At 36.1% G+C, this 25,521-nt stretch overlaps 1 protein-coding gene across 2 annotated transcripts in view; it reads left to right on the top strand.

Annotated features, from left to right (window-relative positions):
- Window positions 1-3,444: 3,444 nt before the first annotated feature.
- The window catches only part of COL4A5 (collagen type IV alpha 5 chain), a 237,857-nt gene continuing 215,780 nt past the window's right edge, over window positions 3,445-25,521 (top strand). For both annotated transcript variants that reach the window (XM_060088071.1, XM_060088072.1), the window contains exon 1: window positions 3,445-3,692. In XM_060088071.1, coding sequence (XP_059944054.1) covers window positions 3,612-3,692 — 81 coding nt within the window. In that variant the 5' untranslated portion in view covers window positions 3,445-3,611. The remainder of the gene's footprint in view (window positions 3,693-25,521) is intronic.

Below are 25,521 nucleotides of genomic sequence, written 5' to 3'. Positions count from 1 at the left end.
TTGTATACTGCAGGAATCAGAAAGAGAAGTGTGCAGAAAACTAGATCAATACCTCTGCTGACAAAATCTAGAATTTACTTACATAAAAGCTGATGTTCTGAGTTAAGGGGTCTCAAAACATTAAAAGTCAAGTTTTCTGGCATCATCCTCTTTTCATAAGAGAAGTCATTTCACTTTATTCTGATATTTTCTTAAAGACATATACCAGGACAAGGTAATCCATTTTTTTCCCATAAAAGTATTAAGTAATTTTACTGGGTTGAATTAAGTATGGCTCTATAAATAGTATTTTAAAATATTTAAAGTATTAAAAATAGAGCCAATCAGTGAAAATTGTCAAAACTCACAAAGTAAATATTTGGAATATATATTTAGCTGTCATACACACACACACACACACACACACACACATAGAGTACATGCATGACTTTGGCAATTATTAAGAATTTTTAAAATAGAACAGTGAAACAGTACTCAATAATTAACTTCATATTTGAACTCAATGATTAACTTAATTTCTGCAGGCATAAGTTGCTAGTGAGTCTGGAAAACTGCAGCATCTCTGATTATTCAGGTCACGCCACCTTTGGTAGCTTATCCTAGTAATTCCATTGGAATTACTACTTTCTGGAATCTATTAAACTTTTCTTGACCAAACACCTACAGAAATTCCTTTGCCTGCAGCCCCTAGCTGATTTGATGGATGATATCTAAACAGCCTATGAAATGTTAACTTTTAGAATTTTTTTCCCTATTCTAACCACTTTAACTTTTAACTTTCTGATGATAGAGAAAACCAGTAAAAGGAAACATCAGGCAGAAACTGAACATCATCTAGTAGTATCAGTGCAGTTCAGGCAGTTAAAGAATCCAGATGTTGTCACCTGGTATTGTCACAGGACTCACAAGAAAATACTTAAGTTTAACTTCTAACAACATTCTCGGTACATCCAAGTCCCATTTCTTGGATACTCCTCCCACTTTCAAACTTGTGTGCCAACTCATGTTCTTGTAAACCAGAGAAAATTACATTTCTTCTGCCTTGGAGATCGATACAGAGAAAGGCATCAGATGTCAGTCATCTTTAAGTCGTCCGGGAAGACGCTCAGAAATGCGTGCCTCTTGTGTCTTCTACTTTTATTTTCCCAACCCCTTACGAAGGTTTGGAACAGAAAGATGCCTGAGTCCCAAAGGCATTAGCCTGACACTGTGCTATTCCTTTCTAAGAACCCCATTAACTCCCAGTAGAAATGAGAGTGATGTGAACTCCTTTTCATGGCGCAACCCTCTGCAACCCCCTAACACAAACACAAGAGGTGGGATGGGGAGGAGGTCAAAGGAGGAGGAGGGAAAGGGGTCGGGAGATGAGACTCACCGCTCCTGCCAGTTCCTCGGTCAGGCACAACGTAACCAGGAGAAGCCACAACCTGAAACGGGAGGGAGGGTGAATAACATGGGTTCTCTAGGCTCCGGGGTCCTGCGTCTGCCCATAGACCCCCGACCCCTTTTAGCTGCCTGCCTCCACTTCCTATGTAATGACAGAAGTACAAGTATAGTCCCGGTCCGGCAAAGTAGCCCAGAATTGGAAAGACGAGAGGAGCTCGGGGCAGCAACAGCTCACCCAGGGTGCATGCTTGCGGCTCCTCCGGAGCTGGGTCCCGGGAGACTGCTAAGCGGCTCCGCGGCCCCGGCTCATCGGGGCTCCGCTGATGCTTGGCGGCTGTTTCCTTATTCAAGAGGATGGGGTAGGGGGGCAAAGTGGCTCACTTCTGAAGAAACTAAACTCAGCTTCTAGATAAAGAGGTGCCCCAAAGGGAAACACGGTCAGCGGTGCCCGCTACAACTTGCCGCACTCAAAAGATAGTTCCATGCACCAGGGGAGGAAGGAATGGAGGGGAAGGGGGCGGGGCTGTCTACTGTCAATCATCCCCCCTACCTCGGGCAGCCGGTCGTCTTTCTCACTTTCAGGCACCTCTACACATAACATTCCCACGCATCTCCACAGCTTCATGCACAGGCCCACAGACCTACACAGTAAGATGTAAGCAACTGTGCATCATACACTTCCTTAAAGCACTGTTAATTGTTACACATATACAGATTAAGGCATACTCCTCCCACATAGACAAATGGGCCTTTGCACACTTTCCCAAATGCATATCACTCATTCTAATTTATTGTACACTAAGCTCTTGGGGTGGTGGTAGTTTCTGGGGTTGTAAAACTACCCTTAGCTGAGCAGAACCTAAGGATAAGTGGGCCCCGGTGATATAGGTCCAAAGCCCTGAAAGGCGCTAAAGTGGTAAATTCTAGGGTGTGAGATAACAACTGTTCTGAAGAATTCGTCAAGAAATCCCTGAAAGATCCTCCAAGGAGTCCACATAAAATATTTTCTGGGCCTGATGGTGCTTAAAAAAATCTGTATGTCAGAATTACCAAAGTAACGTTCAAGTCTACTTTATTTGGGAGACATCAATTCAACTGCCACTAACTCCATACAAATATTTCCAATTAAGTGTCCGTGTTAGTGTTAAGGAAAATTGCACTAAATTTATTTAATTCCCTACCCTAAATCTCTCCGAGAAACATCTGCAATGGGAGTCAATACCTTTTATGTTAATCAGTATGAGGTAAATATTAATTATGGCATTCAATGTAGCTAAAGAAAAAAGATGTGACTGTATTACTATGACATCCAACCACATAATAATTACTCATATCTACTGAACGCTCCCAAATCTTATATGAATATAATACGCATAAAGTCTTCACACACGTATACGTACGTTCATTTTCTTAATTCTTCAGCTGTAAGCATATATTTAATTATATAAATATATTTATATGTTTCTAATATTTGCACATTTTCTGTTGTATGGAGAAACTCCCTCCTGTGAGCAGGTGGAAGGCAAACAACCCCAGCAGCCCTGGGAGCAGGCACCAAAATTTGTTTCTAATCATTAACAATAAAAGGAACCGTTCTCTTAGATCCCTCCGCTACAAAAAATAGTCCCAGCTCAGGTCTATTTGTAATTGGCTTTGCTGCTCACACCAATGAGAGTGGAACTGGGCAGGGAAAAGGAGTATCAACGGAAGGTGCAAGTGAACGAATAGAAAAGCTTCCCGGGGGGAGTCAGGGTGCGCAGTCAACTGGGCTGGACGTTTCCCTCCTGCAAATAACTGAGCGTCACTCCCTCGCAGGTTGCTGGTGCGGTCTAAAACTGTGGCGGAGTGATCCTCAAATTCCCCAGGGCTGGTGGGGAGGGGGCGGTGCGGGGGAAGAGAGGGAGGAAAGTAGATCTGTGGGACTTGCGCGAGGAAAAAGTTTGCAAGTCTGGACGGAAGGGAAAAGTGCTCCCGAGAGACCGGCTTTGGGGAGGGGAGCGGGGAGGGAAGAATAGCTGCTGCTTTTTTTTTTTTTTTTTCTTTCCCCTTCCACTCTTAAAAACCTACTTTCTCCTCACCCAAGACGACCGGCACAATTGGGACACCCTCGCTGTCTCTCTCCGGCTCTAGCTCTCTCCCTATAAACCCTCAAGATTATGTCAGATGGTCAGAGCCAGCCAGGGATTTCGTGCGGGTGCTGAAGGAGCTGCGGGAGCCGGAGAAGAATGAAACTGCGTGGAGTCAGCCTGGCTGCCGGCTTGTTCTTACTGGCCCTGAGTCTTTGGGGGCAGCCCGCAGAGGCTGCGGTAAGTCCTTCCTTCTACCCCCGACCCCCATCCCATCACCTCGCTCTCACGCTGAAATCACTTTTTGTCCCTTTACCTTCCTTTCTCCTGGGCCTCGGCTAGGGAATTCAGGTGTGCCTTCACTTGTTTAGGAAGAAACATTATTTACAACGCTAGTAACTCAAGCCTTCTGAAGTCCAAGGGAGAGGTTTAAGTGTTTAAAAATAGGGCTGCTTGCTTTCCCTGCAGCTAGCTGCTCTGGGGGCAAGAGCAGAGCCTGGGGAGGAGGATGCATGTTAATAGATAACTAAGCTCTGGTGGATATTTAAAACTTTTCCTCCGCACCTTCCGCCCTCGAGTGTTTCCCTACATGCCCGCTAACCTTTTCACTAGTTGTGCCCAATCCACGCACTCTTTAAACTTGGTCGATAGTTTACTATTTTGGCCTTTCTAAAATCCACCTTCCACCAAAGTGTTAAGCGCGCCCGTGAAGTTCTTCCCTTTAGCCTCTTCCTTAAGGAACATGAACCTACCCTCACCTCTGGTCAGTAAAGCCTCTGTAGAGACTGCTTCCCCTCTTGACATCCTTGTTGCAAATGCTCAGGTAACATACCAAGAAGAATGAGGTAAAGACGGATGGCTTCAGGCTTCGGTTCTTCAGCATCTTTTTTTTTTTTTTTTTTTGAAGTTCTCGGTTTTTGTTGTTTACCTTTTTTAGCTTACTAAGCCACCTGAAACAAATTGAGAATTTGCCCATCACCTATTTAAAGGAAAAGAACGATCTCTTTTTCACAGGAGAATGAGTGTTCTGGTTTAAAGGAGAGTGGAGGAGGGAAGTACACGTGAAATGACAGAGCAAGAACTTCCACTCAGTTTTAGGAATGTAGAATTAAAATCCTAATATATCTCTTAGAAGGGTATCTAGGTAGTCCCACCCACTATCCTTCTGGGGATGAGAGGCAGATCTAAAGGAATGAATGGCTTTGCCAGAGAAAATGTTCTCCACACTGAAACCCATCATCCTTAATTTCACTTAACCTCTAAATAGAGAATTAAGTGTGTGACAAATTATTTAAAAGTTATATTTGAGTGAACATAATGGGTGGTTTTAAAAACACTTTAATATGAGATCATGGCTTAGGCCTTCACATGGTTGAGTGACTATCAATTTTTTATATGCAACTGCTGTGTTATATAGCTTACGTGGGTCCACTTTTAAGTTAGCTGTCTAGCTGTTCTATACACTCAGCATGCCTCAGATTACATTGCCCTCCTCCCATCCTCCAGAAAGTGTGTACTCAAGGTATGAGAAAACTAACTTTCATATTACTCTAAGCACAACATAATAATAATGGCAACTCTGCTGAAAAACCATGCATATCAAATATTTTTAATTACACTTGCCATAATTATTCCTCCATCAAAGTAGATAGATAATTTAAAATTGCTTTTATGATGCAGAGCTTCTTAATGGGCTAAGGTTTAGCCACTCAGTAGGGCTGCAGGCCCTTGGATAAAACTACAATTGTGTTGTTGAAAATATTTCCTTTTAAAAACATCATCTTGGTGTTTACTGCTTGTGGCATTTGGCCCAGGGGCAAAGATTTTGTGGATGTTTGATTAAATATTTCTCGTTTTTTTTCTTTTGACGTTGCTATTAATAAATGTGTACCAGATACCAATCATACAGGTATGTATAGCTGTACTTTACGTCAGATTATATTAAATCATGTTATGTTAAAAATGAAATTTCTTTTTATGATTGACAAAATTTGGGAGCAAGCTTGTTTTCTTGGACTCTTTAACAATTGAGTGTTCATAAAGAAATTACAGAAGACACCAGGCAGCTTTTTTTTCCTTTTTTCTCCTATGTACTTATTTATTTATTTTTCTCCTATATAATTTTTAAAGAACATTTTAGACCCCATTTCCCTATCATTAGTATAATGTGCCTCTAATAAAACCAGGGTTTGTTTTTTCTGCTTCACACATTAATATCCTAGTTAGATTAATGTTTTAATCACCTCAGAGATATGAATGGTATCTGCTCTCCATACTAGTGCTGGGGATATTGGTGACCTTCTCCAGTGTAAACTGGATGGTAGTGGGGCTGCTTGTTGACTGAAGTAGTCTAGTATTGGGACTTTTATACCAGGAAGAGCATTGCTACTTAAATTGCTTTAATTTTTCATAGTTAAGTGATTTCTTTATCTCTGAAGTCATGCCAAATTGGGATATCACAAATATGTGGAAAATTTTTTAGGTGGAGGGTTTGTTAGGTGGAATAAAGTAACTCTTATTCCAAAAGGTTAGCAGTAAAGGAAGAAGGCAGATTTAGTTGGAAAGGTCAGTTCTAGTGATGGAAATACGTACTTTTATGTAAAGGTACCTGTGCTGACTCTCTGTTAGTAGGTTATACACTTAGATTTATGAATATGGTGTGTCAAATTCTAGTACTACTATACAATTATTAGTAACTTCGTGTGTATGTGTGTGTGCGCACGCACGCAGTGGAGTGGATAAGTTTCTTTAAATGTACTATCTCCCTTGTGACTAAGAGCAACAACTTGTCGAGGGTAGCAGTGTGGTTTGTGGCCATGGAACGGTTTTTCATCTGAAGTATACTGCTCCACAGGGAGAATTTGTTGACATTGTTATCATAACTTAACATTTTTGCATGTTTACTGTGTGCCAGGCACTGTGCTAATATGGAAATGTACATTATCATATTTAATCTTCGCAACAGACCTATGAAGTATATACTATTGTTATTCCCACTTTACCGATCAAGAAGCTACAGATCACAGAGGTTAAGTAATATGCCAAAAATAACATAGTTAGCAAGTTGTAGAGCTGGAAATTTGAATCCAGGCAATTTGACTCCAAATTCTTTACCCTTAATGACTGTCCTATACTGCCTCCTTTGTATGTGGTCTATAGAGATGTATTTGCTGTTCAGAGTATTTGGATCTCTGCTACTTTTTTTTTTGAGTAAGGGGGAGACACAGGAGGTGAAATGGAAAATATAATGGGGATTACATCTCTTCCTGCTGATGTTAGGAGAAGCATCATGTTGTAATGGAAACAGCTCTGGGATTAGAATAAAAAGATCAGAGTTTGATCTCTATATGTATGTCTATTTACAGAGAGATAATTTAAAAGTAATCTAGAAGCAATTGCTTGTTGCAGATTGTATGATTTTATATAATTACATATATAAAAGGTTAGATTTATAGAACAAGTGTAATTTGTGGTAGGTGATTATTTTAAAGAAAGATTTGCCTTATTATATTTGTAATTAGTCAGTATCCATAATAATTTTAAATATAATGAACTTTTAAGGAGCGTGTCTATTGTGATAAGACAGAGTATGTGTATGTGGTAGCATACTTTGCTTAAGATGTTCAATTCACTTCTTTTGTTTTACCAATTTACCCACCCATCATATCCAATTCTATTCACTCAACTATCTATATAACTTAAGTCTTGTGTGTGTATTTGTATATGTATGTGTCTTGTGACTGTATAAGAGTGCGTACCTTTCTTTCCTGTGTTTTTACTTGGCTTTTGATGTATGTATATGCAACATATGAGACTCTACTTTGAGTTAAAATTGATAAGTTGGTCAAGGTTGTGTCTGCCAGGTTTATCCACTGTAAAGTCACTATTTCTCCCTTTGTAATTACAAAGTGACCAGATTTTCTAAGACTATATGGGGCAATATTGCAAGACAGTGTACATTTCTTGTTTCTCATCATAGTTTCGCCCACTGTTTTAGCATCTCTTGAGGATTCTGACCTGAATAATTACTGTTGTCATATTTTTCACATGGTGATCTTCAGTTATCAACATTTTCTGCATTTATTTGTTGATTTCTAGTGTAACAAAGAACTTTACTTTCTTTGCTGTTTGTTTCTATTTACTTATTCAGTGATTTATTTATAATAGTATGGACTTATGGATACTTGTTTTATCCTATGAACTATAATGAATTATGCTATTTTTCCTTTTTTTGTTGTTGAAATAACCCCAGATTTGGTCAATAGAAGCCCCTTCCAATTGGCTCCTGTGTCCTTTCAGTGTGTCCCCATCAGTTTTTTGAGCATTCTCTTACATTCTGGTACCACAAGGTATCCCAGACTCATTTTCTACTTTCCCTGCCCCAACCCTGGAATGAGCCATTTTTCTAAGGAGCTCTGATTCTTTTTGTTGAGTAATGGTATTTAGAGATCAAGATCTGGGTGCTTGGCATGCTCATTATTACCGGGGTGTCATTGCTTCTAGGCCTTCTCAGCAGATAAAACTAGGGAATATATGTATATATACATAGACACATGCCCACTTCTATATTTCTTACGAACCATGAATTTGCACTCATATCTCTGATTCCAGTCCAAAATCATAGAATAAACATACCTCTTTGATACTATGGGATCTCGCTGCTTTCTGGTACCTCTCCTCAGGCATATTTTGTGGTCTTATACAGAGTCTTTAAGAGATTGCCCTCTGAAGTCAGATCTAGAATCTGAGTGGAGGATGTGTGACCTTCGAACAGGTAGTAACCTCTGAGCTTTAATTTCCTCATTAGCGAAAGGGGGCCAGTGGTACCTATGTCACACATTGTTTTGAGGATAAAATGAGAGAAGTTATGTAAAGTGTTTAGAATAGTACTTGGCACATAGTAAGTGCTCAATAAGATTTCAATTAGATTCCATTATTGTCATTACAAACTAGTTATTGACTTGCCATTTCCTATTGCATTAACTCTCAAATTCTCTGCCTGATTTTCAAGGCATAGCGTGATCTTTCCCGTCATTCATCCTTATTTTTCATTACATTTTACAATACACTCCCTCCATTCTAGCCTAGGTGAACTTCCCTATAATCCCTTGAGCATTACATACATTTTTTTGAATTTTATTTTATTTATTTTTTATACAGCAGGTTCTTATTAGCTATTTTATACATATTAGTGCATATATGTCAATCCCAATCTCCCAGTTCATCTCACATTGCATACATGTTTTGGCCTTCCATCTTGTTTAGAATCCTGTAGATCCAAATCTTTCCTCAATTTCAGCATAACATTTACATTCATTCAGCAGATATTTATTCAGCAACTCGTAAGTACTTAAGAATTATATTTCTGTTGTTCTATTTCTCCCCTCATGGATATGTACTATCCACAAAATCATTTTGTGCTATAAATAAAACTGAATAAGATAGACAGGGTCCCTGCCTTCATGGAGCTTCCATGCTAGTGAGCATAGATAAATAGTTTTGTGGAGCTTTCCCTTACTATTAAATCAGTTGCTGATTTTATCCTTCTTTGAACATTTGTCATATTTAGCCTCTTGTCTAGTATCTAAATGTATTTGGTCTTACAAGCATTTTGTTTCATGGGATTTTATGTCTTCTCCCTATTAGATTACAGACTTTTTGAAGGCAAGAACTGTATATTTGTTCATTCAACAAACTTACATGTTGATTTTGTCTGATGACAAAAATAATACATGCTTAATGTTGGAAACTTGAAAAATGAGAAAATTATAAAGAAGAAAATAAATATCTCTCCACAGTTCTACCAACAGCACAGAAATAACCTGTATTATTGTTTTGATGATTTTCCTTCTTATGTATCTAATATTTTCTTTAAAAAGTAGATTGATTAAAAGTTTTTAAAAGTTGGGATTACGATATATACAATTTTTTATGTTATTGTTTTTACACTTATTATTTTCCCATGTTATTAAAATTCTTAGTTTAAAAGTATTATTTTTAAATGATTGCATACAATTTATATTTATACACACCACAGTTAATTTACGTGTTCACTTTTATAGACTATGTTTTTAAATTTCAAGTTTTTTTAGTCATTATAAGAAATACGGCCATAAACAATTCTTATTCCATATTTTGTATTATTTTGTTAGTACTGCCTCCTTCATGGGGAATTATTAGGTTAAAGGTCATCAGTATTTTTAAAGTCTTTGGTACATGCAGTAGACCCTGACATTTAGAAAGGCTGTATCAACAGATAATATGATAGCTAACTTTTTTTTTAGTGGTTACTATGTTATACCCTCTTAGATAGATAATATTATTCCCATTTTATGTACAAGGAATCTGAGGCCAACAGGGTGGTTAAAAAACTACCAGAGGTCACACAGTTAATAAGTGATTGAGCAGTTTAGCTCTAGAATATGCTCATGAAATTTTCCTCAGTTCCTATTTCATTGACGGTAGTACAGAAAAATAGAGTCATGTTGAAAAGTTGAATAATTCCCATTACCGTTTCCGTGACTGGTTACTTGAATTGATTCTAAAGATAGGCTCACCCACCAGTTCATCCTTTAATAGCTCTTTACTATAATTACCTGGGCCATTCATCCTCAAGGACCTAAATTTTAATTTTGTAAACCATGCATCCCCCTACATTTCTCCCCTATACGGAAGGTGGAGCCTGTATTCCATGAATACCTCCCCCACTGTCCTCTTCCTAGCTATAGCAAGGGTGTAACATACTCCAAACTCACTGACATTCTCCCTCCCCAGGAGACTTTTGGAATGTGTCTGAATATGGAGACACCCTTTACCCTCTCTCCCCACCCCATACCCCATAGCTGCCTATGAGCTTTACACTTAAATGCCGGTGTCTTTGCCTAGTGTTGTCCCTTGCTTTCATCCTCCCTAAGTGATACTCCAGAAGTTTTCCCCCATTAATTGCTAATCTGTTTTTCCCACTTTGGGGTGATACTATTCCAGCCCCCATCTCCTGTTTTTAGCAACAAACTTGGAAGTACATATGGAGTGAGAGGTCCCCCATCCATTTTGCAACACTCCCGCCTTACCTTTTCCTTGTGTTTCCTCACTAGCTAAGTGACTTTACTGCCTTTATGATAGCCTTGTGGCTTGTGCATTTCAAATGTATTCCTCCACAAAATCACAAACTGTTACACATTATGGCTTTTCCAGGTGGCATTTGAATAGCTGAACTTTAAGCTTCTGAATGATAGGGATCTGCTCTTGCCAAATTACTTTCCAGAATGGTTTTACCAATTATATTCCTATCAGTAGTGTAAAAGAGTACCTATGAGACAGTCTTAATAATTTTTTTTCTATCTAGTATAGTGACTATAGAATTGATGCTCAACTGATTGCCAGTTGGTTGGCAGATTTGGTTCTATCCTCTAATGATTTTCTTTTTAAAATGTAATCATTGCATCATCTCATCCCCTTCTGACAATAGCAACCATAGAACAGAAGTGATTTTTGAAAATAAATTCTCTCTAATTAACATTATAAATGAACCACCCAACCACTTAACTAAATCCTCATTACAATGATTGTTTTTAATAGCAGTAATTCTTGAGGTGTTTTGGAGAGGCATCTTTAGTGTGATCTCTGATACAGTGGCTTCTTTCATTTTAACCAGATTCTCATTTTATGCATCAATGCTTGAGTTTATTTACCTTCATAATCTGTACAGGTCCAACTGCCCTTGGTTCCTTTAGAAGATTCTGCTGGCCTTTTACCAAAAGTGTAGTCTGTGATGGTACCTGCTACCCTGTTGAAAAGGGAACCTTAAATCCCTTGCTATTTGCTAACCAAAGACAACCAAAGGCAAATGTTACAAAAGAAACAGGTTTTTGCTAAATTTAATTTTTAACTTAAAAACATTTTACTAAATCATTTGCTTTACTTTTTAACTTGTAGAGAGACTTAAGCGCCTTTATTGAGCAAGTGCTAGTCAGGTTAATGGAATTGGTTTTATGACAGTGAGTACTAAAATAGAACTGGGAGAAATTCTGTTGGCATTTGTATCATCTTATAATTCAGTCAAATGACACTCTTCATATATGTTAAGAGAACTGGCTGATTTGCTTCCAAAATTTCTTATAGTGTGTGTGACATTAATGGAATCCTGAAGGAGATATTGGAACTTTGGTGGGGGAAGATGGTATTAAGAGTGGGACACTAGTGAAAAATTGTTTCGTGTATTCTGTATTTTGAGCTCTCCAAGACCTGCCAAAGGAGAACTCCTTCTCTGTCCATAATCTCATAATCTAATTGATGTAGTAAAACATTTCTGTATGTGAAAGGCATAGTAGTGCCTGTTTATATCAGGTTGTTTTCTGTTGCAAGTGGTAGGAAACACTAATTCAACTGCCTTAACAACAGAGAAAAATTTTAACTCACATTACAAGAAGTTTGGAGGTAGAGTACCTCCAAAATTAATTAATTCAGCCAAATAGTGACCCAGGTTCTTTCCACTTTCTCCTCTGCCATACTCTGTCTATCAGCTTACTGTCTCAGATTCGTGCCCCTCATACTTGCAAGATTGCTGCTGCAGTTCCAGGGATCACATGCAGATGCCACAGTGCCCAATAGAAGAAGAGTATGAACTGTTCATTTGTGTCCCTTTTTATCAGCAATTAAAACTTTCTCAGGAGTCCCATACCTTCACCCTCACATCTGACTGGTTAGAATTGTATTACATGTATATGTTTACACCAGTACATTGGCAAGTGGGATAGGACCATAAACGTAGAGTTAGACAAGTGACTTACACTGCCACCTCCCCCCGCAACACACCAAAGCACATTGCTGCCTGGAAAAGTTAGAGGGTGGGAAAATTTGAATAAAATCAAGGTTCTTTTAGGAAGGAATAAATAATTCCTGCTTCACAACCTCATGAGTTTTTTGTCAGGATCAGTTGACTAAAAGATTTGTAAGAATTTGATGTATTTGTTAAATGTAAGATGTATTTCTTAATAGGGAAACTAATGTTTTATAGAGTTGTACAAATGAAAGATGTTTGCTATTTATGTAACTATAGATATTTTAGCATTGGAGGGACATTAAGTCAGTGGTTCTCAAAGTGTGGTCTGCAGAGCCCTGAGATTCCTGAGATCCTATCAGGAGGAACATGAGGACTATTTGAACAATAATTTGAAGACTGTTTTGCCTTTTTCACTGTGTTGACATTTGCACTGATGATGGGTAAGACAGTGCAGTATACCAAATAGTCCTAGTAGCTGTATTCTTCATAGTCTTGGAGGACAAAAAGCCAATTTTACTTAACAATGTCCTCAATGTAGCATTGATTTTATTCAATCTTGACCCTTGAGTACAGATATTTTAAAATTTCTGTATGACAAAATGGGAATTACACAGAAAACACTTCTGTATGCTGAAGTAACATCATTTCTAGGAAAAGCTCTTGTGCTTTGTGAGTTGTGAGTTGGGGGCTGAACTAGCTGATTTTTGCCTGGAACACATTTTTACTTGAAAGAACAACTGAGACAAACTGTGGTTATTCAGACTTGAGTATTTGGCATGAATTTTCTTGAAAATGAGCAAAGTGAGTCTGTCATTTCAAAGAAGACAACTGGCAGTGTTTGTTGCCAATGGAAACATTTGAGCTTTTCAAGTATTAGAATTTTAGAAAACTTGAATCTTGAGTATGGGCTTGATAGCTTTCCAAAACTTAGCCTTTTCTAATGAGATTGGTAACTATATTAATGTGTATGATTTTTTTATATTATGTAATAAAATGTGTTAACATTTGGAAGTTCTGCAAATCCCACTGAACTAATATTTTCCAAATGACTAATGCATGATGTTACAAAATCACGCATGGCTAAAAGATCCATTGAAAGACAAGTTAGATCAATCAGTTTTAATGTAATTGAGTACAAAAATTAAATAGATAAGGTATCAGATTCTATGTTGCAACTTACCTTCTTTTAGGTAGACTCTTTTGTCTACCACTTGCAGAATTTTGGCATAGTATCAGAGAATATCTACAGTTATTTTAAAAGGGTATTAAAATACTCAGTTTTCCAAATATATAACTTCATGAAGCCAGATTTTCTTCATATATTTCAACTAAAACAACATATTGCAACAGAACGGATGCAGAAGCAGATATGAAGATCTAGCTGTCTTCTATCAAGGCAGACATTAAAGAGATTTGCAAAAAAGGTGTAAAACAATCCCTCTTCTGCCTTTTTTTTTTGTTTTGGAAAATATAATTATTTTTCATGAAAATTCATAATATATGTTAATATGTAATGAGTTCATTATTTAAAAAAAAATATTTGTTTGTTTGTTTATTTATTTATTTTGGCTGCACCGGGTCTTAGTTGTGGCACGCGGGATCTTCACTGCAGCATGTGGACTCTTAGTTGCGGCATGCGTACGGGATCTAGTTCCCTGACCAGAGAGCAAGGAACCTGGGCCCCCTGCATTGGGAGCACAGAGTCTTACCCACTGGACCACCAGGGAAGGCCCATGAGTTCATTATTGTTGCTTTTAAATGAATAAAGAAAGAATTATTTTAATTATTATTCAGTTTTATTTTATATGGTACATACTGATAGATGTAACCCACATAAGCAAAAGCTTTGGGGTCCTCAGTGATTTTTAAGAGAGTAAAAGGGTCTTAAAAAGTTTGAAAACCACTACAGAGACCAGCTCCCATCATTTTACAGGAAAGTGAAGTGATTGATGAAAGATGCAGCTTGTTAGTTGCAGAGGCAGAGAAGTAATATTATTCCATTCCTCTCTCCAGTATACCACATTGGCTTAGGGATTGGTGATATGATTTTGTAATTTTATTCATCCTAGTAGATAGAGTTAAAATACCAAGTAGAAAATGTACTAGATTGTACTTGTATCTTTCCTACAATCTTCAGTCTAATTGACAAGTCAGAAACATTCTCACTATACAGACCACAGCAGAGGAGGCACTGATGAAGAAAGACTATGAGCTAAAGTTACAGTTACTTTTAGATACCAAATTGGAAAACCCATAAAACCAGAGTTCTTGGCTTACATATCTTTGTATTCATCACAGTGTATAGACTGGTTCCTTGTATGTAGTTGATTCTCAATAGCTAATTGTTGAATGAATTTTGAATTTTGGGGAAGGGTAGATTTATTTGCCAAGAGGCAAGACCTAGAATCAATTAGTTAAGTTATAGGAACTCTTGATATCAATTATATTCTAACCATTAAGCTATTTAGTAACAGGAATGACCCATTACTAAAAGTGCTCAAAGAGAGGGTAGATGCTACATTGTCAGCAATACCCACAAAGTCTCTTTTCACTCTAAAATTCTATTGTTCTGGTTGTTAGAAGGAACTTTCTTTTTTATTGAGCTCAAATCCTTGTCTCTATAATTTTTAAGTAACTCTGAGGTATAATTGACATAAAATAAAGTGCACATATTTAAAGTGTACAGTTTGAGGAGTTATGACTTATGTGTACACTTGTGAAGCCACCAGTACATTAAAAATAATGAACATATAAATCACTCCTGAAGATTTTCATGCCTCTTGGTAGTCCCTCTCTCCCTTCCTACTCCTATCCCCCATCCCCAGGTAACCACTGATCTGCTTTCTGTACCTTAATTTTGTTTTCTAGAGTCATATAAATGGAGTCATATGTACACTTTCTTTGTTTTGGATCTTTTTTTCAGCGTTTGAGATTCATCCACATTGTAGTGTGTATCCGTAGTTCATTATTTTCTTGTTGAGTAGTATTCCATTATATGGATATACCACACTGTGTTTTTCTGTTCACGTATTGATGAATATTTGAGTTATTTACAGCTTGTCTCTTACATGTAAAGCTTCTATGAACACTTTAATTTTTGCATTTTAACAGTTATTTTATTGAAGTGTAATTTACATAAAGTGATATGTACCAATCTTAGATGAACAGCTCAAATATATATATTTTTAATTGTGTACACTTTGGTAACCACCATCCAGGTAAAGATATAGAACATTTCCATTACCCAAGCTCTGCCATGCCCCTTTCCTTTCAGTGCCTTTTGTGTCTTCTATAAAATTTTTTAAACTCCAAGGTTGCAAAGATATTATCATATGTTTTCTTCCAGAATATTTATAGTTTCAGTTGTCTTTAGGACCATTTTTTTTTCTATATAGATAACCAGTCGTTCCAGTACCATATATTGAAAAGAAATACCTCTTTTCATTGATTTGGTTTGATGGCTTTATTAAAAATCAGTTGAATGTATAGGTCTAGGTCAGAACTTACTAGTCTGGTCTGTTGATCTGCTTGTCTATCCTTATTCCAATACTATACATTCTTCATTATTTTGGCATTATAATAACGCTTTAAATTTTGTAGTGTAAGTCCTTCAGATTTGTTCTTTAAGATTGTCTTGACTATTGTCTTGAATGTTTATTCCATATAAATTTTAGATTCATCTTGTAAATTTTTACTAAAAAACTATTTGAGATTTTGGTAAGGATAGCAATAATTCTATGGATCAATTTAGGAACAAGTGAAATCTTAAAATTATTGATTTTCCCAATCTATGAACACAGTATATCTCTCCTTTAATTGAGTTATTCTTTAATTACCTTCGTCATAGAACTCGTGCTCAGCATTTGGTCAGTTTCTTCCTATGCATATGCTTGTATAGTAAATGTTATAATTTTTAAAATTGTATTTTTAGTTGTTTGTTGCTAAGATATAGACATTCATTTATATATTGATCTTTTTACCCTAAGATATTACTGTTTTTTTCTTTTTTGGGGTATGATTTATATATTGTAAAATTCACCCATTTTATGCACATTTCTGTGAGTCTTGACAGATGCATACAATAGTAAGTGTAGTCAATCAAGATATAGAACAGCATTGCTAAGATTATTCATTAGGTTCTAGTAGTTTGTATTTTCCATGTACATAATCATATCATCTGAAAATAGAGTTGTTTTTCCTTTTCAATCCATATGCCTTTTTCTGCTCTCCACCTTATTGTACTGGCTAGGACTTCCAGTACAAGTTTAATAGAAGTGGTAACAGAAAATATCCATTTTTTTGCACTCTATCTTTTGGGGAATATATTCACTATTTTGCTCTTATGTTAGCTGTAAGTTTTACACAGTAACAGGTTGAGGAGCTCCTATCCCATTCCTATTTGCTGACATTAAAAAATGTTAAATTTCATCAAGAAATAATTTGCACCTATTTAAGTGATCATGTTGTCAGGAACTCAGCTGAACTGCTAGGTGTCTTAGTAGCCAGTTAAAACAAGCAAGCCAAAATGAAAATAACAACCCCTTAATTGCTTATTATGATTGATAAGCAATAGACTAAATCAGGGAAAGTGCCAACTCCCCTTCCCTCCCATTTACATTTTTCTCCATGCAGTGATTGCAGGTCTGGTGGATCAGCACAGACTTGGGGATCAGGTCATCTCACTGATGCAGGAGCCTCAAACAAAAAGCTCCTGCAGTTTTAGGGAGCTGGAGAGCTAGGAGAGGAAGAGGAGAAGTGCTATGAGTGAGAGAGGTACTGAGTACTGAATCAGATGGAGAACATGGTCTTCAGATGTTCCCCCAACTTCCTCTGCTATGAGTGTTGTGAACAAGTCTTTGTGTGGACATACACTTTCATTTTTCTTGGGTAAATATCAAGGAATGGAATTGCTGGGTTGTATCATAAGTCTATTTTAAATTTAACAAGAAACTGCTAAATTGTTTTTTAAAGTGGTTGTACCATTGAACATTCCACCAATATATAAAAGTCCTAGTTGCTCCTCATCCTAACCTACGTTTGCTACTGTTACTCTTTTTAGTTTTAGCCATTTTAATGTCTGAGTATTGCTACCTCCTTGTAGTTTTCTTATAGTTCTTTTTATTTATTTATATACAGTAAAATTTACTATCCTTGATGTACTGCCTGTGAGTTTTGATAAAAGCATACGATCTTGTAACCACTGCCGTAAACAAGATTCGGAACAGTTCCATCACCTCACAATATTTCTTAATGCTGCCCCTTTGTAATCAGCTCTTCCACTTACCCACAGTTCCTGGCTATCAGTGATCTATTTTCTAATTCTATAATTTTACCTTTTTCATAATGTCATATAGATTGAATCAGCCAGCATGTAACGTATTGAGTCTTTTTTCCCTTAAATTTTAGATTTATCCATATGGTGTGTATCAGTAGGTCATTTCTTTTTTCTTATATTTGAGTGGTAAGAGCTCTTACATATTTTGGATACAACATCTTTGTTTGATATATACAAGTTTGGTGGATGTGTTCTCCCATTTGGTGACTTGCCTTTTTATTTTCTTAACTGGTCTTTGACTACTCTAAGGTCACCAAGATTTTCATCCATGTTTGCTTCTAAAAGTTTTTTTTTAAAAAGTAGTTTCAGCTTTTGACCCATTTAGTTGTTTGTGTATGGTGTTTGGTAAGGGTACTGGTTCAGTTTTTTCCCATGTGTTTAACTAGTTCCAGCACCATTTTTTGAAAAGATAATCTCTTCCCCATTTAATTACTTTGGTATCTTTGTTGAAAATCAATTAACCATATATGTGTGGGTTTATTTTTGGACTCTAATAAATTCCTCAATGTATATGTCTATGCTTAAGGTAATAGCAGACTGCCTTCATTACTGTAGTTTTATAGTAAGGCTTGAAATCAGGTGGTGCAAATTCTCCAAATTTGTTCTTTTTCAAATTTTTCATTCTCCTCCTCCTCTCTTTTTCCTCCTCTTCCTCCTTTCATCCTTCTCCTCCTTTGCATTTCTGTATAAAATTTGCAGTCACCTTGTCAATTCATACAGATAAACCTCCTGTAATTTTGAATGGGATTGTGTTTAATCTGCAGATCATTGGGTGGAAAATTGATCTCTTAACAGTATTCAATATTCTGATAAATGAACGTGGTATATCTTTCTGTTTATTAAGGTGTTCTTTAATTTCTCTCAGCAATATTTTGTAGTTTTCACTGTGTAGGTCTTATACATATTTTGTTAAATTTATCCCTACGTATTCCTGTGTTTGAATAGTATTATATAGTATTAATAGTATTAATAGTATTATATTTTATCTTCTATTTTCAATTATTAGTTTATTGAAATATGAGTGATTTTTTTCTATTGACTTATATACTATGATCTTGCTAAATTAATTTATTATTTCTGGTAGCTTTTCAATTAATTTCTTAGAATTATCTACATAATGTGATTATATCTTCTGTGAATTAAGATATAAGACAGATTTACTTCTTCCTTTGTAGTCTGCACACTCAATTTCCCCCCTTATTTTATTGTTAGGACCTTCAGGAGAATGTTTAAGTGTTGAAACCACTGTCTTTGCTAACTTTGCCCAATGTATGAAAACATTTGTTTCACATACTTTGTAGAGTTTTTTGGTTGTTTATGGCAAGATGGCAAGTCTAGTACCAACTGTTCCAACATAGCCTGCTGTCATTTCTGTTGATAACACTGCTGTGAACATTGCTGAACAAAATTATTTGCTTTTCAGATTATTTCCTTTGAGTAGACTTCTAAAACTAGATATTGCCATCTGTATACCTATATCTGTACCTATCTGTCTACCTACTTATTATCCATCCATCTATCTATCTATCTAAATTTACAGTATAAGAGTTACCTTGGAGGGGACTCCCGTGGTGGTCCAGTGGTAAAGAATCTGCCTTACAATGCAGAGGATGCAGGTTCGATCCCTGGTCAGGGAAATAAGATCCCACATGCCGCAGGGCAACTAAGCCCGTGTGCCACAACTACTGAGCTCGCGCAGCTCAACTAGAGGGCCCATGTGACGCAAACTACAGAGCCCATGTGCTCTGGAGCCCATGTACCACAACTAGAGAGAGAAAACCCACATGCCAGAACTAGACAGAAGCCCGCACACCGCAACGAGGATCCCACATGCCACAGTGAAAGATCCCACATGGCTCAATGAAGATCCCATGTGCCGCAACTAACACCCGACACAGCCTAAATAAATAAATAAATAAATAATAAATCTTTTTTTAAACAAAGAGTTACCTTGGAATGGAATTGCTGGGTCATATAGTAGTTCTATTTTTATTTTTTTGAGAAACTTCCATACTGTTTTCCACAGTGGCTGCACCAATTTACACTCCCTCCTTTTTTCTACATCCTTGCCAACATTTGTTATTTGTGTTTTTTTTGTTTTTTGATGATAACCATTCTGACAGATGTGAGGTGATATCTCATCGTGGTTTTGATTTACATTTCCCTGATGATTAACAGTGTTGAGCATCTTTTCATGTGCCTGTTAGCTATCTGCATTTCCTCTTTGGAAAAATGTCTGTTCAGTTCTTCTCATTTTTTAATCAGGTTGTTTATTTTTATTTTTGATGTTGAGTTGTATGAGCTGTTTATATATGTTGGATATTGATCCCTTATTGGTCATATCATTTGCAAATATTTTCTACCATTCCATAGGTTGTCTTTTTGCTTTGTCAATGGTTTTCTTTGCATTGTTGTGCAAAAGCTTTTAAGTTTAGTTAGGTCTCATTTGGTTATTTTTGCTTTTATTTCCTTTATATGACTTGACAATTCCACTCCTGAGTATATATCCGGAAAAAAAAATAACACTAATTTGAAAAGATACATGCACCTCAATATTCATAGCAGCATTATTTACAATTGCCAAGGTATGGAAGCAACCTAAGTGTCCATCCACAGATGAATGGATAAAGAAGATGTGGTGTGTGTGTGTGTGTGTGTGTGTATGTATGTATGTATATATACATACATACACACACAGACATATACACACAATGGAATGTTACTCAGCCATAAAAAAGGACGAAATAATGCCATTTGCAGCAACATGGATGGACCTAGAGATTGTTATACTAAGTAAGTCAGACAGAGAAAGACAAATAACATATGATATCACTTATATGTGGAATCAAAAAAAGGCTACAAATGAACTTATCTACAAAACAGAAATAGAGTTACAGATGTAGAAAATAAACATGGTTACTGGGGGGTAAGAAGGGGGAGGGATAAATTGGAAGATTGGGATTGACACACATTACTGTATATATTCACTAAAATAGATAACTAATAAGGACCTACTGTATAGCACAGGGAACTCTACTTAATACTCTGTAATGGCCTATATGGGAAAAGAATCTAAAAATCAGTGGATATATGTATATGTATAACAGACTCACTTTGCTGTACACCTGAAACGAACACGACATTGTAAATCTACTGTACCCCAATAAAAATTAAAAAACAAAAAAGAGAGAACAGAAGACTAGGGTCATTCCTATAGTTTTTATTTCCTATTACCTTATTTTACTTCATTTAAGTGTCTTATTTCTCTTTGATAATGTATGAAACAAAGAATTAAAGTATATGTAGGACTAAGATTGGGTAACTGATACAAATATTTTAGAAAAATATACAGTTTATTTTGAGATGAGGAAGACAATTTTTCTAACCTTCCTTCATTTTGACAACTTCGTAGGAGAAATGCTTGAACGATGACCCTGTAGGAAATGGCCCTATCCATTTTGAGTTAATATGATTTAATTTAGTTTCAGAAGCCTTCTGAAATGTGAAGCATTTATTTAAGCTTTAGTATCCCTTCTGAGGAGTTTTCCTAGCTGGCTATAAATGAGCCAATTTTCCCTAGCTTTAAGATCATGTTAATTTTCATTGTTTTGTTTGAAAATGAAGGAGTCAATTCCTTTTATGTTGTGATTTTTGAAATAAGCTATACATTTTTTTCAGATGTGGGTATATTGAAAGTTTCCACTATCTGGCAAGATTCATCTTTCTAGATTTCCCCCCTCCCATTTTCCTCACTCTTTAAAGGTACTAAATACATTTTGGGGGAAGAAAAACGATATCTTTTTTCTTCTAGTTCTTATGGTCAGTTGAGTTCCTAGGTTTTTAATTAAAAAATTTTTTTTTTACCTTGGAGTGAATGTGCTCAATTTATAGTAATTTGGTTCATAGTGAATAAATGCATCCTTAGCTCTTCTCTCAATTCTATTTGCCTGTTTATCTTTTACAGCTTATTTAGGCATTTCATTTTTCTCCACATTTGCAGTAAAGACTTTTTTTTGTTATAACACAAGCTTATTCGACCTTATCATAGTCTTCATGCCTTCATTTGTGTATACCGTATAATGGAAAAAACCACAGACTAATGTTGTAAAGTAACAGTGAGATTAAACTGAGAAAGGTCACCTTTTTTTGAGGCGGAAAAAGAGGTTCATCTTCAGGGGCTTAGGTTTGTTTTGCTAATTTGACTGACACATTTGAATTTGCAGATTGACAACCATTATATTTAAAATATGAGCTTACAAACTTATATGTATCCTAGTAGATTTTCACACCCATATTCTCATTTTTTCTGCACTCCATTATACCCAGATGGGGAAAGAGAAGTATCTTTTTTCTTCAGATGGTTAAATCGTTATAATTTGAAGTTGACAATATGCTAAAAAACAAAGGTGAGTTCAAAATCAGGTCTTTCTGATTTCCATGAGATATTATAAACATTTTGTTACTCAGGCTTTGTTTTAAAATCAGGTCCTAATTTATTTTGAAAAACTGAAAATATTCATAGGCAAGAGGGATTAAATTATTTCAGATTATAATATTTTTCTTACTTATGCTTACATGTCTACTTTTTCATCTGTATTCTTCATGGTATTAAAAATTCTGTAAAGATTTTTATTGGGTTTAAATGTTAATAAAATCATAAATTATTATGGAAGAAAAGTATATAGACATAGGTTTTCATAACTCACAATTAATGGAAATGTGTACTCATAGGAACATTAACTTGGTTCATTTTGGGTAGAATACTCAAGGACGTAAAGTTTCATCTCCTTTACATACCATTGTCTTTAAGAATGCAATATCAATCTAAACATGAAATTTTTATATTAACAAAGAACTTCTCTATGATAAATGTTTATTCAAAATTAAATGGAGAAAAAAGATTCAGAGGATGATAGATTATGGGTCCTTATTTTTTTTCCTTGTCTATTTTCTCAGTTATCTATAGTAAATGTTTATTATTTTTGCAATAAACATGTTTTTAAAATATTGCATACTAGTTGACGGCTGCATATTTCAACTTTTTTTGGATTTAAACAATTTAACAACACATTTTAGAGTTTAGCCATTTTTATGCCATTATTCCTGTTAAAGGAAAAGAAGCCTAGGTGAATTAATGAAAAACTAAAACAGGATTTTATTATTTTAATAAACATTTCAGGTCAATTTTAGAGTTTTCCTTTACCTGTCTTTTTGTGGAAGAACTTCAGTGGGTTTTTTTTAAGTAAAACATTCCAGAGGCTGCCAGAATAACATAATGCCAGTAGTAATTCTGTCATTGAACACTATGGAGAGGAAATATCTTTTAAAGTGTAACATGTATTCTCGTCTTTTCCCCTCACTATTTACAAACACCTTCCCACTTTTTACTTTACCAACACTAAAAAGAGTGATATTGAATGCTGGATTCAACTTTTTCACTTATATTTGGAGCAAAATATGTAATGTATGTATGAAACCTGTGATTTTATTTTAAGGTCTTGTAAATGTATCCAAAATATTTAGATAAATTGACACGAAACTTGCGATAAAATAGAAATTCCCTCTTAAAAAGAAGACTTTTAAAATTATTTTTAAAATAAATTTATTTTTATTTTATTTTATTTTTGGCTGTGTTGGGTCTTCATTGCTGCATGCGGGCTTTTCTTTAATTGTGGTGAGCGGGGGCTACTCTTCATTGGGGTGCGCGGGCTTCTCATTGCGGTGGCTTCTCTTGTTGCAGAGCACAGGCTGTAGGTGTGCAGGCTTTAGTAGTTGTGGCACGTGGATTCAGTAGTTGTGGCTCATGGGCTCTAGAGCGCAGGCTCAGTAGTTGTGGCACATGGGCTTAGTTGCTCCGCAGCATGTGGAATCTTACTGGGCCAGGGATCGAACCCGTGTCCCCTGCATTAGCAGGCGGATTCTTAAGCACTGTGCCACCAGGGAAGCCCCAAAAGGAAGACTTTTAAACCTTACATTTTAGTTGAGTGTTTTCTGGTTGAATTAGGAATATTCAGGATTTGTAAAATATGTAGTAACTCTCTAATAAACACTTCAAGAAGGTATCTTAGTTTTAAATTACTTACAAGTTCTATAATTTATTCCAAAGCCTTAATAAATCATTTTAACTAATGATTTATTAAGCCTGTTTATGCTGTTTCCCAGTATTAATTGAAAATAATTGGATAATATTACCTGTTGCTGCTCTAATCCCCACCCCATTTTATAATTTCCCTGAAGAAAAAATTGTGTGAGTCTCAGTGAGTGTCTGAGAGTTGACTTCATAGCCAAGATAGGGTGTTGTGGTAGTGAGATATACTTTTAGGGTTTATATTAATGAGAGGATGTACACTTTCTGAATCTGTCTAGAAGATGGTGTAAGTGAATGCAGCTGGGAAAAGTGAGAGTGGCATCCCATTAGGCATGTTGTACCCATCTTATTTTAGGATTCTGCACATTTCTTAGTCATTTCTTTAAGAGGTAGTCAGCATGTAGTGTGGGAGGTACATTCATCTTCTCCACACTGTTGCTTTACTGTTGCACTTTATCACAGCAAATTATTGGACAGAGCAGGATTTGGAAGTTAGGTTATTCTATAGAACTGGGGTAGAGAGAGACTGCTCAGAGAGTTTATCCTGAATAGCAAAGAGTCAGGAATTAGAATGGTGGGTAGCTGTAGCATTTTGTTGTTTTGCAGTAGGTAGGACAGATTCCTCTCTTTTTTGTGGCAGTGCAAAACCCCTGCAATGGCTAGTTCTAAAGTTACTGTGGTAGTATAGTGTAATGGTTTAGTTTAAAGCATGGACATTGACATCATGCTTGGTTTAAGTCATGACTCTTCCACCTACTAACTTGGTGAATATTATTGACCTAGAGTGCCTTAATGCCTAGCATATAGTAAGTGTTCAACAAATGATAACAGTGATTCTCCTGCAGGATCTGTAGTCTGTCTCAATATAATTTACTGAAATCTAGTTGCCTTTCTTAGGCATAGTAATTTGTTTTCCTTCTTGATTAGCTTTCTTCATATCTGGTCTTTACCATGAAGTGGAAAAATGACTTAGAAACACTATTTTAGTTTATTTCTAGAGGTGTTGGCTAGACATTATGCCAGTTAGGTATGCCTATACCAGTATTTGATATATTAAAAACAGATATAATTTCATAAGTAGTGTTGTCTGACCAGAGATAAAATGGTCCAAAAGAGACAGGAAAATGGGGAAGCGAGAGTAGTTGTAAAGATAAAATTAAAACTAGCGTATAAATAAGAAAGCAGGTTTATCTGTAGCCATAGAGAAAAACTATTAAAACTACTTAGCTCACTTTAATTTCCTAGGAAGCTTCCTAGGTTTCTTAATTTTTAAATTATGTATTTGGTTGAAACTAAATATTAAGATAGTTTTATTATAGATATGCATGTCTGCATGCATGTATGTTACATATATGTAAATTTGTTATTCCTAAACTAATTTCAGGGGGTTCCTTCTCACCTAAAGGAAATTTAAATAAATACTTTAAATATTTTAGGAAATACAACATACCATTTAGTAAATTTACGGGAACAAGTGAATAACTTAGCTATTCCAACAATGTTTTGCCTCCGCATTCCTTGGCGCAAACAGGGACCTCAGTGAAGCGTCCCTCATGGGAGTTGCCTGTGGAAATCTTACAAAGAGGTCCAAGTCCCAATTCAGGCTCCCTCCCTTCTATTTTTTAAAAGTCAACTTTATTGAAGTATAGTTTACATACAGTAAACTGCATTCATTTTAAGTGCACAGTTTAGTGAGTTTTGACAAATGTATACACCCTCAACAATCAAGACAGTGAATAGTTTCATCACTCCAAAAAGTTCACTTGTGTCCCTTCCCCGTGAAATCTTGCCCTGTCCCTGTACCCTGGAAACCACTGATCTGCTATCTTTTGCTGTGAACATTGGTGTACAGTCATCTTGTACA

This window comes from Mesoplodon densirostris, chromosome X (assembly GCF_025265405.1).
Source record: "Mesoplodon densirostris isolate mMesDen1 chromosome X, mMesDen1 primary haplotype, whole genome shotgun sequence".
Taxonomy (NCBI): Eukaryota; Metazoa; Chordata; class Mammalia; order Artiodactyla; family Ziphiidae; genus Mesoplodon; species Mesoplodon densirostris.
This window is presented reverse-complemented; position numbering and strand designations above follow the sequence as displayed.